Source organism: Pagrus major, chromosome 5 (assembly GCF_040436345.1).
Source record: "Pagrus major chromosome 5, Pma_NU_1.0".
NCBI lineage: Eukaryota > Metazoa > Chordata > Actinopteri > Spariformes > Sparidae > Pagrus > Pagrus major.
In genome coordinates, this window is record NC_133219.1 from 18,548,607 (window position 1) to 18,567,492 (window position 18,886).

Here is an 18,886-nt window from a genome sequence, read left to right on the forward strand (position 1 = left end):
GGAGGGAGATCATCCACTGATGCCCTCTTCTGCTGTTTTAATTATCAGGATTTAGTCAACAGGAGTCACTAAGCAAGCTTCTCAGTCCTGCGGTCCTGCTCGGGGTGAAGTTGGTCTAATGACTGCTAATTTATGAAGTCTAACTGACACGGTGGGTAAGGTCCCTTTAGAGATCATACTGTACCTGTGCAGGTAAATCTTGTGTAAAATTTCAGTCTGCCGAAATGAAATTCCAACTACAAAATATTTTTCACCTCTGCCCTATAGAGCACAATATGTGAGCATATTGCAGTAATCTGACATGTGGTAATCTTTCATTCATTAAGTGCTACTGACACCAGGATTTTAATCTCTAACATGTTGAGCTTACACGGCTCTTCCCCCCATTCCACCTCCAGACTTATGCTGCATATAAATGACATGAATATATGCAACTAGAATCCTCACTCAGCCTGGACCAGTGCATAAAAGCTAAAACAAGGCCATGAATTAGAGTTATTAAGTGTCTCCTGACAATGTTACTCCTCTCAGGGTGGAAAAAGCCTCTGAAACCACCTATTCTGGATACTAATGATTTCCAATAAAGCCCAGGGAGAGGCACACTTTACCACACAACCCAGGGACTGACATTCTGAGACAGCCATTACCATGACCCACTATAATGATTTCTCTCTCGTAAAATAATTGATACAAAAATTCACCAGCTGTAGGTGAAAGAGAAACTTGCATCACATCGGCAATGGACCCCAGAAGCAACTCGCTGAATCTTATGAATACAAAATGCATGAGGAGAAAGATGCCATTTTTTTCAGCAATCAAGGCTTTTATAATAATCATATTACAATGCAGAGATTTCAAGATGAACAAAAATGAGCAAGATTGTGCTCTTCAGTAGGATGCTATTTGATTGAGCTCATTGTATGCGCTAGAATGGCACTCAGTATAGCACACACTTCCGCCAATGCCCAACAGTCCCCGTTTTCAATCAAGCCTAATTTGACAGCCGGATCTGCACCAAATGTTAATGGGGTCTATTCCAGGCCAAGACCTCCATTTTCTTTGAAATCCCTTCAGTAGTTTTTGCGTGATCCTGCTGACAAACCAACTGTCGGACATGGGTGAAAACATAACCTCCTTGGCAGTGTTAAAAATATAGAAGTAAGATTCCAGTAGATTTATTGCATTGCCTCATAGGGCCAAGCTTTGCCATTTCCCTAAACTTCAAAATCATCAATCTGACACATCAATCTTTAAATAGTAAGTTAGTTGGTAACTGTTAGTAAATTGGCTCAAGCATCCATCGACACCCTAACTCTAGATTTAGGAACATTCTAGTAAAGCAAATCCTCTTTAGTCCAAGAGACTTTTAGCCAGTGTTGAGGACAAATTAAGTATTAAATCAACACATTTTTATTCCTTATCAAGAGGAAACCTTCTGTCAGCCCAAGTTCAACACCAGATATCGTAATCAGAAAAAACAACCCATATGCTGTAGGTCAACTCTGAAAGCAGCTTATTCTGACACATATTTACATTTCTTGTTAGGCGACAAACTCTGGCTGGAGGTATCATTACGACAGTAAAGGAAGGAAGTCAGGTGAAGTCATATAAAGAGCGACAAAGTCTGGACAAGGTTGAGGTTGGGGTGAAACGTCAGGTTAAACAAGCACAGGACTTGAAACCAGCGTCAATGGTGAGTTCCTTTTACTTACTAATGAAGTGAAGTGGTGTTGCATACATACGCTAACTGAAGTTGCTGTGTAAAGTAGGTACGTTCGTATCTTAAGTTACAGACGAGTGCTAGTGCATGATGAAGGGTCAAGGGTTTTTGTTGCGAGGATTTCAGTCTGTAGGAGTTTCAGGGCTGTGCGAACACAAGAAGTAAATAACACAAAGAAAGCACATGTACTCGTGTCCACAGGATGGAACAAGCTTTTCTTAAGAGATTCAGAAAAAAAAGGATTGTGTTCAAAATCTCAGAAAGTGTAACGTTTTATAGCAAAATTTGGCCTTACCCTTCACCTCAGCTCTTCAATTCTCAGATACTGCGCATCCCACTTAAAGACCAACAAAACACATCTACATTTCTATGAATAAGTCATTAATACAGAACAGTTGGGTGCACATTAAATAGCAACGCATGACCTCTTTTTTTGCCCAGTCTTGTTTAATTCACACTTGTTTTTTATTGAACTCATTCACACGATAAAAAGCAGCATGAAGGACACTGTGGTTCAACTCTGAGGTTTATCACCATCACCGATGTGAAGAAGCGCTTTCTTCCAACTGAATGTTGCTATTGCCCTCCAGCATTGCTACATAAGTAACATCCAATCATTACCGCACTCATTATCATATACTCATTACTAAGCCGGACTAAGCTCTATAGTTTCACAGGTAGATACCATCACTGCAGTTTATTTGCTGTTGATTTGGTGGAGAAATCCACTTTAAAACGTTTGTGCACCTCAGAACCAGCTGTTAGAGACAGAGACATAATATTTTTCTGCTTTCTTCTGATGTGTCACTTTCCATTGGAACTCTACGCTCAGACAGACTCATGATGTTCGCAAGGACTACAGACAAAACTGTGAGAAAGAAATGGTTCCTGTTAACAGCATTTTCAGACTCCTGCAGAACCCATTAAATGACTGTAGACAGGTGTTTACCGGGTTGTGTAAAAAAATGTCTACTTTGTTTTAGTTGATCATGATCAATTAAAACAAAGTAGACATTTTTTTGCATTTTTTACGCTGTGTAAAACGTAAATAAAAACAAAATGCAATCATTTACAAATGAACTAAGTGTTCCAGAGGCAGACCATGTTGGTGGACCCGTCCTTGTGAATGGATGACCCTTTTTATATCAATCATGATACTATCACCCATAGGTGTCATTCACACTGGAGACACGTCCCCACCACTTTTTGAAATGGCCAATTTTGTCTCCCCATCACTTTTTAAAAGCATAATTTATGAAGAAATGTTCTGAAAAATAGCTTGCACCGAGGAATGTTAACTAATGAGAACGCTTTGCTCTCCATCATCACCTGCTGAAAGTGGCTGCTGCTGATTCTGGTGCGTCTTCCTGTTCCAGGTTAATTTATGTCCTTGCATATTGATATTTAAAACTTATGCTTGGCTTGAGTTATGATTTGTTGAACTTGATTAAAGAAAAGTACATGTATGCAGTATCGAAACAAGAGTTTAACTTTACATTGAAAGGTGAGGTTTCCTTACTATCTTTAGCTAACATTCTGAACATGATTCCTTTGGCTGTGATATTGGATACTGTTATCGCTGGGCTGGCTGACATGCACTGGTGCTTTCGACAGTGGATGTCATATTGGCATATTTCTATGTGATGCATATGGACTGTTACTTATGTGATGTGTGTTCTGCAGTTTATGCAGAGAGTTTTTGGACTTTCACCTCCTTATTAGCCTAGGATTCGCCATTTTGATGCATCATTATGTTGTAACCATCTACTCTAGCCTCAAACGACATAACTTTTTCTGTCAAAGATGCCAAACATTCCCTTTTCTAGCGTCTTAATTGTAAAGATTTGCTGCTTTTTTTAATGAGTTTCCCACACAGCCTTCCCTGGGCATATTTATGGCTGTCAAAGTATATTTGACAACCCATTTTATATTTTTATTTTTCGTAATCTGTACAATACCATCCATGATCGATTAACTAGTGGACAATGTGCACCCACTCTACACCAATTTATTGGAGCGCACGTACAGGGAGAGAGGAACAGAAAGAGCTGAGGCAAGCCAGTGTGTGGACAAAGCAACAGTGTGTAGGCAAACTTTTTTAGCGATTCTGGAGCCTCATTCTCATGCCATCAAATACCAACACTTTTGGTTTGTGGCTCGGGTCTGATATATCAATCAAACTCAATCAAACAAGTGAATGAAAAAGCAATAACATGGTATAAAAACAGGTTTAGAGAATAATGCACACCAATTGCAATTAAATGAAAACTTAAAATAATAAAAGATAAAGAATAAAAGATGAAAACAAGCAATAAAAAAATCAATATTCCAAGCAAAATGTTGATGAAAAAACTATTAAAAGCTCATTATTTTGAAGTGACACTCAACAATCAAATGGTAAGAAACCAATGAAAAAGGAGGCCAAGACACTGGTTTGTCTAATGATGGAAGACAAACCACAATGCATCGCAGCCGTCCTCCTGTGCGAGTCACTCTCTCTTGCTTCCAGTTTTCTCTCAAGGGAATAAAAAACCCCACTATGCGATTGTTATTGTTCTCTCTTCACCTACTTGTACGCAGTAAACAAGTAATGCTACTTCTGTGGAGACTGGATTATACTCCCAAAACAGAAGCATACACAGAGAGCTGCAGACAGTTCTCTGACTTCACCTCTAATGTGAGGCAGTTGCTGTCGACTGACATAACGATCTGCCAGAAGGGCTTTACTGTTGTACGTACCACTAAATGGCTTTATCCCACCACATAAATTAAGAACATGTCATATTGTCGGGGGTCTAATGGTTGCTTGATCACTTAACCTTTGGCATGACCTTTTGATTGTTCTGACTACAATAATTGCACTGTGATGAATGTAAACGCTGGGACGACGTCATACTGTAACTAAAAATGACTTCCAATTCAAATTTAAAGCTGCACTATTCAATAGTTTTAATTTAGCAATGAGATGAAATGACAACCTTCAAAATGAGAGGCCGCTCACAGCAACATACAAGGAGTTATCTCCTGACTCTGCAGTTCTCAACATCCCAGTGTGTTTTAGCTCATTGCTTTGGTTTTGCTCTTTCTGTTTATCCTTACATTTCCAGTCACAGCAGCCAGTTGTCCTCAGCAAAAATGCTCTGATAAACCCACTGTACACTACCTGCAATACATTTTTTTCTTCCTTCTCTTAACCAAGTAACCAGGAAAGCAAGAAAAATAAGCTGATTGACCACTAAGTCATCTGTTCATTTGTCATTTCCCAGGTTTAAAATGAACGAAGGACTTGAGAACAACTTGACTCAACTCTATGACAACTGGACATTTTACAACTCCTCCCTGGAGTCCGTCATACCCAGGAACAACATCACCTATGTGGGATTTTACCTTCATCAGCCGTCCACAGCAGCCATCTTCATCGTGTCCTACCTGCTGATCTTCCTTGTGTGCATGGTGGGAAATGGAGTGGTGTGCTTCATTGTGCTGCGGAGCAAAAACATGCGGACTGTCACCAACTTGTTCATCCTGAACCTTGCTGTGAGTGACCTCCTGGTTGGGATTTTCTGCATGCCCACAACTCTTCTTGACAACATCATTACAGGTGAGTAATTAGAAGCTTTCAATGTGATGCTTGGACAAGTGATCTCCACTTGTCCAACACTTCAGTTCATAAACTGACGACTTAATTGCCAGACAACTTGACAGCCTCAGTTGTAGTTAACTGTTAAGGTCCCATGCTAACATGCTACACAATCTAATCATCTTGGCCTTGAGCGTGAACCACAACTTGGGCCAGCACCCCACTATCTATTATCCACAAAAATATACCCATTTGGGATCAAAAAATTATATTCATCTATCTAAATGACCCATGTTTTGAGATGTCACCTTTCATTTAATTTCACGTTCTAATAATAACACTGTAATGTTCATAACTAGATTAAGCCGTTCCCTTGTCTCTGCTGGAATCAAGCGGGCTGATGGTTTTGCCGTTGCTGTTACTCAGCTTGTCAGGTGGCAGGAGTCTGGTTTGTGTGTGTCTGGATGCTGGACGCCAAGTTGGTTTCACAGGAAGTTGAACAGGGGAGTATCCCTATTGTAAATTTGTGACGACGATGATAACGCATTCATGGTCTATTTTGGTGATGGTCTTCATTTCCCCCACTGGGAAGACCAAACAAGACAGCATCGTTTTTGACAGATCCAAGTGACAGAGCGAAAACCATGTTGGTGAAATATTATGGATGATCCTCTGACATCCCTTTCCTGGGAGGGCAACATGGAGCAGCTGCAGAGAGCTGACAGTAACACCAAAGTAAAGAGCTGTTGCTATGGGAGCAATACACCATCTCGTCTAGCTGCATTTGTGTAAACTGGAAGCTCTTATGTTCCAGGTTTCAACTCCGCTCTCAAACGCCCCGCTAATAAACCTTAACTCCCCTTTTCCTTTCAATGTCCTCTGAATTTCCAGCTGAGGAACGCTGGTCCAAGAGTTGGATCCAACAAAGTACAAGTGAGGTAGATGGATGTTGAAATGTGAGAAGGTCAAGCTTTGACTAATAAAAGCTGAATCAAGGTTGATGAAGTAGAGGTGAGTCTAATGAGCTCAGCCTGAGGTATCCTAAAATGAATATTGTATAGAGAATAAACGGTTATATTTTTCTTCTGGTGCCACCCTCAGCTCCACAGAGCTGCTAGCCTTGTTAATCCTTTGATAAACTTGACCCTTAATATCTAATCATTGATATCATTTCATTTACTGGAGGGTGAACTTGTTTTTCCAGTTTAGACTCACATTAATGTGCACTACTAAGGTGTACGGGGCCATGCCACAAAGCATGAACCTTGTTGTTTTCTTAGCAGCCTGTGGCAATCAAAAGTCAAGAAGGCTCAGAGGAGTTGACTTTGTGATTCATCATGTAGGCGACAGTTTTCCCTGCATGCATGAATAAGACCAGGGCTTTTTACACATCGTGCTGATTGGACCTGACAGTTGGCTCTCGATGACACAAATCTCACATGAGCAATTCTTAAGGCGAGTGATAGCGGCTGCCAGTTCAGATTGTTTATATAGGCAATCTGCTGTGGCTGCAGTGTTTTCTTAAAGGTCCACTTTGTAAGACAAGTTGATTTTTGAGTGTCATTCTTGCTTTGGGTTTCCCAACTTGTTAAATACTGACGCTTTGGGATTTTTGGTCCAATCCGTTGCCATGTTAAAGCGTCAGTATTTGATGAGCTGGGAATGACACAGAAAATGTTTTCTTACAGTGAGAGAAGAGTTTCTTCTCAACTGACTAAAATCAAGACCATAAACTTTTCAAAAGACGATAAACTCAGAAAAAAATTGTACTGACAGGCAGTGTCAGGCTTTTTGAAATTAGTTTGATTTTGATCAAACTGATTGTGGAGAGCCAGGTTGAAGATAAGTAAATAAAACCTGCGAACATGTCTCTCTTTTGTTAAGCATAAGAATGTGAAGTGAATGAAAAGGAAATTTGCACTGACTGTGGATCAACTTAACTGCCTTATTCAGAGATTTTCTTATCTTTCAATATATGATTAAAGGGGCTCTGGAGAACTTCTGTGTTGTGTTGAGAGCCGGTCATTAGTTTATGTAAGCCGTATCCATTTTTAAACTAACGTTTCAACTGCTGCTCTCTGTTAGCAGAAAGCAGAGCGAGGCACTGAGATGAGGCACTCGAGAACATACATTAAGCCACATCTTTTGGCCTGTTGTTGAAAATCCGACCTGAGTCCTTCACAAAGAAACCTACAGTCCAGCAGCATTCAGCAACTTAAACAAATCATACACAGGCTTGTATAGGCAACTGAGAGAGACGGGAGAGGTCTCATTTTTCAAATCATGTTACAATCTGCTGACATATGGCCAATAAAAAAGTGATTAATACATGTTTATTGCTACAAAATGTTGACTTGAAGATATATAAATAATTATTCACCATTATCCATCTATCTAGCAAATAATGTGTAATCAGTCATTGTTTGAATGAGAGACATGCTAGACCCTGGCATAGAGTTTGTGGAAATACAGCTGGCAGAGTGCTTTGTATGATTGAATCCCTGCTGCAATGACGTGACAAATGGACAGCTTGCAGCTTCCAGAAGTAAACAAGAATGAAAGCTTATTAGCTCTGCAGTAGATTATCGCAGTTAGAATCATGCAATCATGAGTTTTACAAAAATCTCTTTGGCATATATACATGTATATAAATACATAAATATATTACCTACTGTTGCAACAATCCTACTTTTAGTTTATATGTGTATAATTTCTCCTGACAGCATGCGATCAAATATACAAGCATTTTACCTGCCTTACTATGTGAGACAAAATAACACTACCACTAACCACACTACACAACAGGCAACAATATATTTGATGCACACAGACAGTTCAATGAATCATGGGGTCAGGGGTGGATTGGGATAGAAAGCAGACTTGACTTTTAAAGCAGAGTGGCAGACAAACACTATGATCTTCACAATATTAACTACAAATGAAACATTTTTAACGGAAATTGTTTGATGCCTTTGGCAGTTCACATTTGTTTCAGTATTTTTTTGGTCACGTGAGCTTTTTCCATATATTTTGAGATTGTAGCTGGAATACAATATGGATCGGCACTACATGCAATCAAGCAGGTGAACTGTGAACATGAACACATGTATACTTTAGATGTCAACATAAGTTAAAGTTGACTATGTGAGGATGGTTAGGCATGTTGAAGGAATCTGGCACGGTTCACCTGTTTAGCCACACTCTCTCCTCTCATGTCATGTCAATCTACTGTAATTTGCCCTGTACCGGCTGCACCCGCAAGAGAAGCACTGCAGTGCATGGGGTACCTTCTGTTTTTCAGTTACATAAGTACTTAGTACTCATGCACACACACACACACACACACACACACACACACACACACACACACACACACACACACACACACACACACACACACACACACACAAACTATTGAGCCCTTTGTCTGGACAGTGAATTAAAATTCACTCAAATTCCTCTGAAAGGTGCTGAGATGTTTTTTTATTTGTGCTCAGCTGTGGCCAATTCAACTTTTGGTTGTGACTCATAAAAACCCAGCATGTGTCTGCTAAAAGGTCCACAGCTGCCAAAAATATTTGCATATTCATGTAGTCTTTGTTTTGCAATGAGCAGGAGAAGAACTGGATGTGTTTCTAAGAATTTTAAACTAGCTATTTTTTGGGGGGGAAAAAGACTATTATTCAAAGCAAATTGTTATGTTAAAAACATGTCTTAAGTAGAGTTGGGTAACACTTCATTTTACAGGTCTGCGAATTTCATGGTGAGTAGGTGGTTAATTAAAATTCCCCCCCAGTTACCAAAATAATTACCTCCATATGTATTGAAATTTCCCCCCAAAAGATTTCAGAATAATATTCTACAGGTCTATTGGTCAGTAAAGTAAAGTACATGTTTTAATTATTTACATTTTCACCAATGTTTATAATTTCAGTGTGACAGAGAAAGAGCTTGATTGTTGAACTGGTGAGAATGTAAGCGTTTTAAAAGACGTACTTAAATGTACTGACCTGCAGAAATTGGACAAAACCTAGTTGGAAACTGATGTTTAGCAGATGTTAAGCAGTAACCAGCTGGAAGTTTCCTGGAAATGTATTAAGGAAATTACCAACTATTTATTAACTGCTTGTTGAAAAATAAAATAATTTTATTCTGAAATAACAATAGAACGATAGCTTATGAGGTAACCATCATGGTAATTGGGGGGTTAATGTCAAAGAAATTTCAAATATGTTGCTAGGTAATTATCACCCACTTACTGTGACATTTTCAATGTGAGTGTATTTCCGAGATCTGTAAAAGAACATTAAAAGCTTCATCAAATAGCCATTTTTCTGTCTGGTCATTTGTTTGATGTCATGTGAAATACAGCAGAGAGGTAGACATTACAGAGAGGGGAGGGGGGTGTCATCGGTCATTCCAGTTGACTGACATTCAACGGATATGGAAGACCTTCCTCGGGGAGGAGAACAAGAAGCGAAGGATCATAGGCAAAAGAAATCTTGCTAGAAGCACAACAGTCAAAAAAGCACCTCTCAAATCTGAGCAGTGTTTGAGTAACAGAGAAAGTGACACCTTGAGAAAAGGGTCAAGGCTGCCGTTTGAAAAAAAAAAGGCACATAAAAGACTGCGAGCACAGGAGGTGAAAGACTTGTTGGTGTCAAAGAGATGAAAACTCAGTCACTCAACTGGAACATGAAGCACTGTGTCAGTCAGAAACTGGGCAGAGCTCATCACCAATCTTCCAGCATCCCTACCAGGAAGCTTTGTGATGACAGCCTCATGCTGCACAGGGCCTTTCAGCAGCAGGGAGTGGGACATCCAGACAGCCAATGACATTTGATGGGGTTATGAATCAAACTTTAACAGGACAGTGACACTTAGCGGGACAAGTCTTGGTTCAAAGTGCAGTTTCTAGACGTCTGTGCCTTCACAGAAGGGGTACAATTGGCAATCATTTCTGGGTGAAATGACTCTGCAGTGGTGAAAGTAAGAGATGTATAAATGTAACCACCGTACATTGTCACTGGCCTCCATGGAGCTTTTTGGCACACCAGAAAACGACAACAAAAAAATGGAAAGGCAAACTCGTCTACTAGAGATGGGAAAGCAGTCAGTTGCCTATTTTTAAAGGTTTTCCTGTGTTAAAACGTATATATGTATATACTGTATATACTGTATACATATATGCATATTCTTGTGTAAAAATAGGATTTGAGGATTTAAATCTCCCTTGCACATGTTTATCATTGTGGTGATGTGTGTGTCATTCTGCCTCCGAGTGTTTTTGTGGTTTATGTTGTTGATGAAAACCCAAGATGAGAGATCAGTTTTACAGAGCATTATGTGCTTCTTCTTGTCACTTTGTCTCCAGCCGCAGTGACACAAGCACAACTCTTTCAAAGACAGCTTTCATCTGATGCACCATTAGGATGTTTACGGCCTATAATTGAAGATGATGGAGATTTTTCATCTGAATCAATGCTGATTGGCCCGCCGCAATTTGTAAACCACATGAAAGAAGCATCGCAAGGAACTGAAAGTGATGATTTTACTCCAGAAAGTTCTCCATATGTACTGAACATGGATCATTTAATTTTAAATAAGATATTGTGGATAATGGGACTGCATATCATGCTGCATATCTGCTTCAAGTTTGATCAAGATAACTTAATAAAGTTTTCTTAGAATAGCACCACTTACCCATCAGTGTTTAAAACCTTTTGCATTTTTGTAGATAGAAAGATAATAAGAGTTGGACCATCCCTGTAGACTGTGCAACCTGATAAGCATTTGGTAGGAGCTTTGAGGCAATGGTAATGTGTATTTTTTTGCCCACAATGAAGAAGACATTTTGTAAAGGAGTATGGCTCTGCTGTAAGTCCAGGTTTCCGTTCTGACAATGGATGAAGAAGCTGTTTGCATATAGACAAAAGGAAAAAAATGCTTAATGTGAAAAAGAGAAAAATGAATAGGATGTGAAAGCATAAACAACAGTCAAAGAAAAAAATAGGTTCATTGTTACTTTCATCCTATTATCTAGCACATGCATCATCCCACCTCACTCCCACCTCTTTTAGGCTTCCTATGACAACGTTGGTCACAGAGATAGTGTGTTGAGCTTGATGCCAACACATCCTCACATCATTTACATAATTTCTAAACAAACATTGTTTAAAATCATACTGAAGAAATGCACAAACATACCTTTGAAATTAGACCAATTTATCTTTGGAAACTCAGATGATGTCTCCACCTTTAAGCTTCTGGTTGGACATTCTTAGAAAGGTCAGCAATCACCTTCAAATAATTTGAGCTGCAGAGCAGGGTAGTAGAAAATCAGGGCAGTGGAAACAGCCAAGCAGTGCTGCCTTAAGCTCCAGCATTATTACTCTCTGTATTGGAAAAGTGTATGGCAATTAATCCAAGCAAGTGTTACAGAAACTGAGGGCTATACTGATGAAAGTGCGCAGTCTGTATTTATTTTGAGTCCGCCACAATAGGACACCTACACTGTCAGCAGCTCTGCTACTAGTCACCAGTAGCCCTGATTAAGTGCTGCAAAGAAAAGGATTGTTCACCCTTGGGACACAATACATCACGTCGAGTTCCTTCAGCTCCTCCTGTACTCTGATGGGTTTGTGTGTGTGAATCTGTATGAGTCTCAACAGGTGTTCTGTCTTAATGTGTTGACTTAGCGGTAAATCAGCTGATTGCATCTCTCCCTTTAACAGGATGGCCTTTTGGAAGCCTGGTCTGCAAAATGAGCGGCATGGTTCAAGGGATCTCAGTGTCAGCATCTGTCTTCACTCTGGTCGCTATCGCTGTTGACAGGTACAGAGGCTGTATTTTACTACCACTGCTACATATAACAGTACATTTCCTTTTCCCAGCAACTTTCACATTTGAATTACACGTCACAAAAAAAAGCCTTCTAAAAGTCTTAACCAAGGCTGCACAATCCTATTAAATTATGAGAAAATATAAAGAATTCACAGTTCATTTACTTCCTTCTTCTTAGAGCTTTAATTCATATCTCACGGCTGCCTTCTCTGAAGATAAAAAAAAGCTCTCGAAAAAGATTGGAAGCTACACTGCAAACTGATATGCAGTTTGTTTGTGTTAATACAGCACAATCCAGGTCATAGGATTAAAGCTTTGTTTATTTCTCCATTGCCTCATTTGTGTGACAATACAGCCTGAGCTTCATCCGCAATTTTTGCAGATTCAGATTTCATCTACTGGAGACTGCACATTATGGTATGGCCTTCAAACACAGAATGAAACAGTACCATAGTAAACAACCAGAATCAATATTTAGCACAAACTACAATTAAAGAGAGGCAGACATGCATCTAGTTTATATACTATCTTAAAGTTCAGTTTGTAATAATAATGTAAGTTTTACCATCGACAGATGATTTACAGAGTATTATGGCAGATACTTGTTTCTTTTCTCTGCTTGTGTTTTTACGCTAATATAAAGCACGATATTCATCCCACAGGCAGTTGTCATCACATTAATTAAAAAATCTTATAATCCCTTTCAGACCTTTGCATCTTCCTGTTTGGTGTCATAATCACAATAATAGTTGGCATGATGTTTCCCACTTTGCAGAAGCAAAGAGAAAAACTAGACTTGCACTCAGTGGAGCGCATACCTCCGCCAAGTGCCAACAGTCCCCTTTTGCAGAGACCCATCCTCCATTTCAAATTTCATGTTGTTTTTGTGCGAGCCTGCTGACAAACCACCCGACAAACTGACACGATGAAAACACAACCTCCTTGGTTGAGGTAATAACCGCCAAGCTCACTGATGGCAAAAGGGCATATAATGCATCAAAAGGACAGTTCATTTTAGGGACATCCATCCCCTGAGATAAAGGCTATTTTTTTAAGTCATAGTCTATAATCATTATATTGGCTAGAACCGATCCCAGCCAGACCTCGTACTTTAAGTGTACCTTTGGTGTAGAATAATTTAGCACAGATATTGTGTTCCCAGGGTCATATGTCCTTGAATCTTAAAAAACAAAGGACCAAAATCAAGTCACTTGATCTTTGACCTTTTTACCTTATTTTCTAGCACTTATCAAAACAGACAAATGAGCAGGATTGTGCAGCTTTCTCATCTTCATCTTGTATTCGCCCTCTTTTTAACGATTGTGCTGAATTGCCCAGTTGTTCATCGAGGTAACAACATGTGGATGGAGGAGGCTGCAGAATCTCACAGTGGGGAATTATAGTTTGTCGCTAACACTGGAGCCCAGCAAGGTAACACAACCAGTGGAGTTACAACAGCTCTCTGAACTGTGAAAATGAGAGCGCTGGTATTTTATCATCGCCTGGTCCTCAGCCGCTCGACGTGCAGTGAAGGCACTCTTTCACAATTTGTAATCACTGGACGGTGTCTGCGCCTCCGGAAAGGACAGTTGGAGTTTGAAATGCTTTGACATCCAAGAGTCAAAGTCACCTATCTATCAGACACATGATAGGAATTTGATTTGAAAGAGGAGATCAAAAGCTGTCTTGGCTGCCCTTTTGGACAGTGTGTTCATGCACGGATAAGCCAGACCACTAAAGAGTCTGTATTTATTCCGATGTGACCTTATTGCTATTATACCATTATCAATTATACTATTATTCTAAATAGTATGTTGGGATGGCATTGGCTTGATATCTTAAAGTGCTAAAGAAACACCACAATAACACCAGCTACAGTAATTCAGGAATACATTTCTTGGTCTGGATGTCTCTGCATGTCTCTGTTCTCACTAACTAACTAACAATCACAAGATTCTTTCTCAGTGAGAGCTTGTGTCAATCCCTCTCCTGCCTATAATGGGAGATGCCAGTTGAGTCTAATGATAATGATTCCCATCTCTCGCCTGCAATGTCTCCAACTGATCTGCTCGAGAACAAGTGTCCAATGAGCAAATCTATATTCAAATCAAGTTTAAACAAGTGGTTTTACCCTCGGTGTCTTCACTCCATCACACTCCTGCAGCTTCTTCACAGTGAAGGCTCTGTTTTCTGCTACACTCCTAAGACTGGTCGAATGTCAGTATATTCATTAAAAATTCATTAAATATATATGTATACTTTACTTGAATATTTCTATTTTCTAGCTTATACTATAATACTTTTAATCGAATAAAATATGATGAATTGTCACTGATTAAACTGCCAAAGCTGTATAAATCAGTTGAAATTTGGATACAAGTTACTGATAATACGTCTGTACCTTGGCTTAAATATTCTGAATATAGGACTATTTCTTGAAATACTTACACCATCGCTGCCAAATGCCGATGGAAAGTCGGATGAAGTTTTGTAGTCCAAAAAAACATTTCCGACTTTTTCATCAGCATGGTTCAAAGAGGCTGAAGCAGATTTTACAAAGTGTTTTGCAACTCAGGATCAAATGAAAAGATCATGAGCAGAGAAGTAACTGTTCCGATGTAGATAAAAAGAATGATAAACATTATCACTCAAGTCAACTTTATATTTATACATATAAAGTATTGGTCAATAGGCATCATAGATGATGGCTGGTGAAGGGCAGACACATTTTTGAAGGCTTGAGCAGTAGCATTTCACAAAGCCAAGAAAAAAAAAAAAAACATTGGCCAGAGGGTCACTGATTTGGTTAGTCATACATGTTTTCAGCACTCTACAGTGAGAGAAATGAAGATGGATGGATCTGACTTCAAAAGGAAGGCCAAAAAGCGTATTAGCCACCCCAACAGTAGACACACTGCTGCTGGCTGGACTGTCACAGACTGCATGAGACACTGCAAAACTAACATATAGCACTCCTTATAAATACCAAAATGTAAACTCAGTGCAAACCTCTACACTTTTCAGAGAGTTTTGTCAAGTTTAGAAAGCGTCGCGTTCAAAGAGAAATCGTACAGAACTTCAACAGAGCAGTCATTGAAAATCTCAAGTGTACAATGGCCTATTCATGACCATTTGGCAAGAACAGCTTGCTACTGTCTCTCTGGTCTTCTAAATAGGAAGCACAAAGACAACCTTGTGCACAATTTGGCATGATCATTACGTACCTTTTGTTAACAGATGACAATAAAGTCACAGATTACAATGAAGGTAGAAAGGGTAGCTGTGTTAATTACACCCCCTTTGTTTTGAAATTGATCTGCAGTACAAATTGGACGACACAGCGAGGAATGGTTTAATGAAGCACAAACAGTAACGTCATTGTATTTTTGAACACATTTTTAATTCAAAAGCCAAATCACTTTTTCTATTTCCTTACATTGTTGTTGTTGTTGTTTTTTCATAAATACTGACCTGCACGCCTGTTTTTAGCTGTGGCTGACAGCTCTACCGGTTAGTTGGTCTACAAAAATGTTCCCACCCTTTGGCAGCCATAGTTTCGCCCTTGGAGGCTGATATTGTACAATAAAACCAAGTGTATCCGCCACTTCGCAGGCCGTTCCAAAACTCTTATTTGTGCTCTGACTGGAGTGAGGCTCAAGGAGCGAGGAGGAATCTCTGAGGAATAATGAGCGAGGATTAAGAGACCAGCTGACAAGACCCTTTATTAGATATCAGCTTTAAATACACATATTTATGCACGAGGCACAGCCGCTTAACTTAATTTGTTTATTAATGTTCTATGTTCTTCACACACACAGTCCAGATTCATATAGTAAAACTGTTTGGAGTAAAGCAGCAATCCTAATCAATCCTGAGCTCCATCGGCACTCTCTGAAAAATAATGATTTATTTTAATTGGTTTAATTTCCACTGGAGACTTTCTTCTGTCACAGTCACATAATTAGTTTACCCTTTATAACAGAGCAAGGCATTACAATAAATTATTAGTTCAGTGTTACTATTTTAAAAAAATATAGAAAGTCCCCTCATGCATTTTTGCCAAAAGGGTTCATTATGCCCCCTGAACAGGTGCAAATTGCTCCTGTGGAGAAAACACAGCTTCTTGGTACTTTTAACTGTGTGTCTCTATTAGTACTAGCACAGTGCACAAATGTGCAGACACAAATTGTTCAAAAGTATGGTAAGTAAGGTGTTAAAGGTGATCCCAGCCGGTTTCAGAGGCTGAAATTTGCCATGGAAGTCAGCGTTTGTGAGGTAGTGCACATGTGAATGCATGAACGAGTGGATGCCTGTGCGTACCTGGTAGCAGCTGTTGCAAATTCATGCTTGTTCTCATGTGCAGCCCTTTACCATAGGACCCTGTGGTCCCTGGCAACATCCCCTCCATGTGATAAGAGCCTGGATGATTTACAGTAAATCTAAATATAAATGTTGTACCATATAAGTAAATGTTCTTTACTGTCACTCAATTTCCTGTGGAAAAAAGCTATCTAAAAGTAGGTTAAATTTCTCCTTGCATCTTTCTTATCCAGTCTTTTTTTAAATCCTTTTGCAGATTCAGATGTATTGTCTACCCATTCAAGCAAAAGCTGACCATATCCACAGCCACCTTGATAATAGTCATTATCTGGGTTCTGGCCATATCCATCATGTGTCCCTCTGGGGTGATGCTACAAGTGACCAAGGAGCAAACCATTCGGGTGTTACTGGGCTACGATAACAAAACAAGCCCGTTTTATTGGTGCAGAGAGAACTGGCCAAACCAGGAGATGAGGAAGATTTACACCACTGTCCTGTTTGCAAATATCTACCTTGCTCCTCTGTCCCTCATCGTGATCATGTACGCCCGGATTGGCATTACGCTTTTCAAAACAGCAGTCCCAACAGGAGGGAAGCCAGGCCACGACAACCGCCACACTGTGTCAAAGAAAAAGCAAAGGGTGATTAAAATGCTTCTTATAGTTGCTTTGCTTTTCATCCTTTCCTGGCTGCCTCTGTGGACCCTCATGATGTTGAGCGACTATGCCAGCCTGACTGAGCAGCAGTACAGAATCATCAACATTTACATTTACCCCTTTGCCCACTGGCTGGCCTTCTTCAACAGCAGCGTCAACCCCATCATCTACGGTTTCTTTAATGAGAATTTCCGCAGAGGATTTCAAGCCATTTTCAAATTCAGCCTGTGCACGGCCGACGGACAACGGAGGAAAACCTACTCGCACAGGCTGCAGGGAAACTCTGTGCTCCCAGCTAACAATGCACAAACATCCCTAGAGCCCATTTCCCTCAACAGCCTAGATAAGAACACTTCCAGGCGACTCAACCATGTCACTGAACAGGACTTGGTGATGGAGGACCTGGAGAAGGCATCTTGCAGCAGCGGAGGTGTGACAGCAGTGTCTATTTGAGGAGACACGTAGAGACAGTCTTCTGGGTGATAAGTAAAGGTGTTCACACGACAAGGAAATAGCCCTCACCATTTAAAATAAAGGCCTCCACTGTCAAGGCTCACCTGAATACATTTTAGAAGCTGACGTTTATGTTGAATTTGTCAAGGTAATTATAATACTGTCGAATAAAATAGGCAAAAATGACAAAAACTGGAAAATGGAAATGACATGTGAAGCAGAAATCTTTCCTTTTGACTGTCCTTCACCACTTAATTAATGCAGCAACAGTGTTTGCTTCTGAAACAAATGAAATGAACTTTAAATGACCAATTTAAAAAAAAGAGAATACTCATTTGGTGTGAAGATTTACTCATCACCTTTAAGGTGCACAATCTATGTTGCACACATTGTGCTGTGTTATAAATGAAAGCAGGCTGCGCTGTTGGATTTGTGTCTGTCAACGAAAGGAAAACAAATCTCTTTCGCGAGTGCATAATTAATCCGTAAGGATTGGTTGATATTGCATTGATAACAGGCTACTGTCCTGCTCCACGACATACAGTACCTTATAAAACCTGTATGTATTAATGTATAGAGATGCATCAAACATGTATGTACTTTGATGTTTGCAGAGCAGATTTCACAAGAAGGATTTGACACATTAGATTGAACAACCTTCCCCGTCTTCAGTATTAATCACTTCTATTGAGAATGAGAAGTACTTAAAGTAATTTAAGACCTTGAATACAGAAAATCATCTATGGCCTGTAAAATTAAGTCATATCACCTTATTTAGAAATCAGATTATTTTAAAAACAAACTTTTTAAAAAGTCAAAGGCCTTGAACATCAAACTGAAGTAAGAATCTTTCAGTTATCTCGATCATAAAGCACAATTTTTTTCATGCCCACAACTGTTTTTACATTTCAGAGAAGCAAACTCTACAGAGGGATACTGACCTTAAGAAACTGATCAAGGCTTTCATCCTGTTAAATAATTGTGTCAGCAGCTTGTCTAACAGACTAAAGAGAATAAACCCAAGTTCCTTTGATAAACAAAGGTTCTTCAGTACTGGCAATGCATTTGAAAATCATGCTTTTAAAGTTCACTGAATATAATTAACTTGGCAATGCAACCTAGTCTTTAGTTGGTCTGCCGCTTGCAAAGTACATTATTATACAGCTTTTTAGGCTACTTATATAACTTCACTGTATTAAACATTATATATTATATAATTATAAGAAAATATACCAGTCTAGTGAAGACAGTTGGGCAGTCACTGTCGTTTCATTGCCTTAAAAGAAGACCTATTCAGTCTTTCCAAAAAGTTGA

At 39.5% G+C, this 18,886-nt stretch overlaps 1 protein-coding gene across 1 annotated transcript; it reads left to right on the top strand.

Moving 5' to 3' along the window:
• Positions 1-4,993: 4,993 nt before the first annotated feature.
• npffr2a (neuropeptide FF receptor 2a) lies at positions 4,994-17,572 on the top strand. Its single transcript, XM_073466671.1, has 3 exons — positions 4,994-5,321; positions 12,035-12,134; positions 16,720-17,572. The coding sequence occupies exons 1-3, from the start codon at positions 4,994-4,996 to the stop codon at positions 17,570-17,572; spliced, it is 1,281 nt and encodes a 426-aa protein (XP_073322772.1).
• Positions 17,573-18,886: the final 1,314 nt, after the last annotated feature.

Bases quoted from the DNA above. Each gene is read 5' to 3' on its own strand.
- npffr2a (XM_073466671.1), top strand. From the start codon at position 4,994: ATGAACGAAGGACTTGAGAACAACTTGACTCAACTCTATGACAACTGG. The intron at 5,322-12,034 runs GTGAGTAATTAG...TCCCTTTAACAG, and splicing joins TCTTGACAACATCATTACAG to GATGGCCTTTTGGAAGCCTG. The intron at 12,135-16,719 runs GTACAGAGGCTG...ATCCTTTTGCAG, and splicing joins GTCGCTATCGCTGTTGACAG to ATTCAGATGTATTGTCTACC.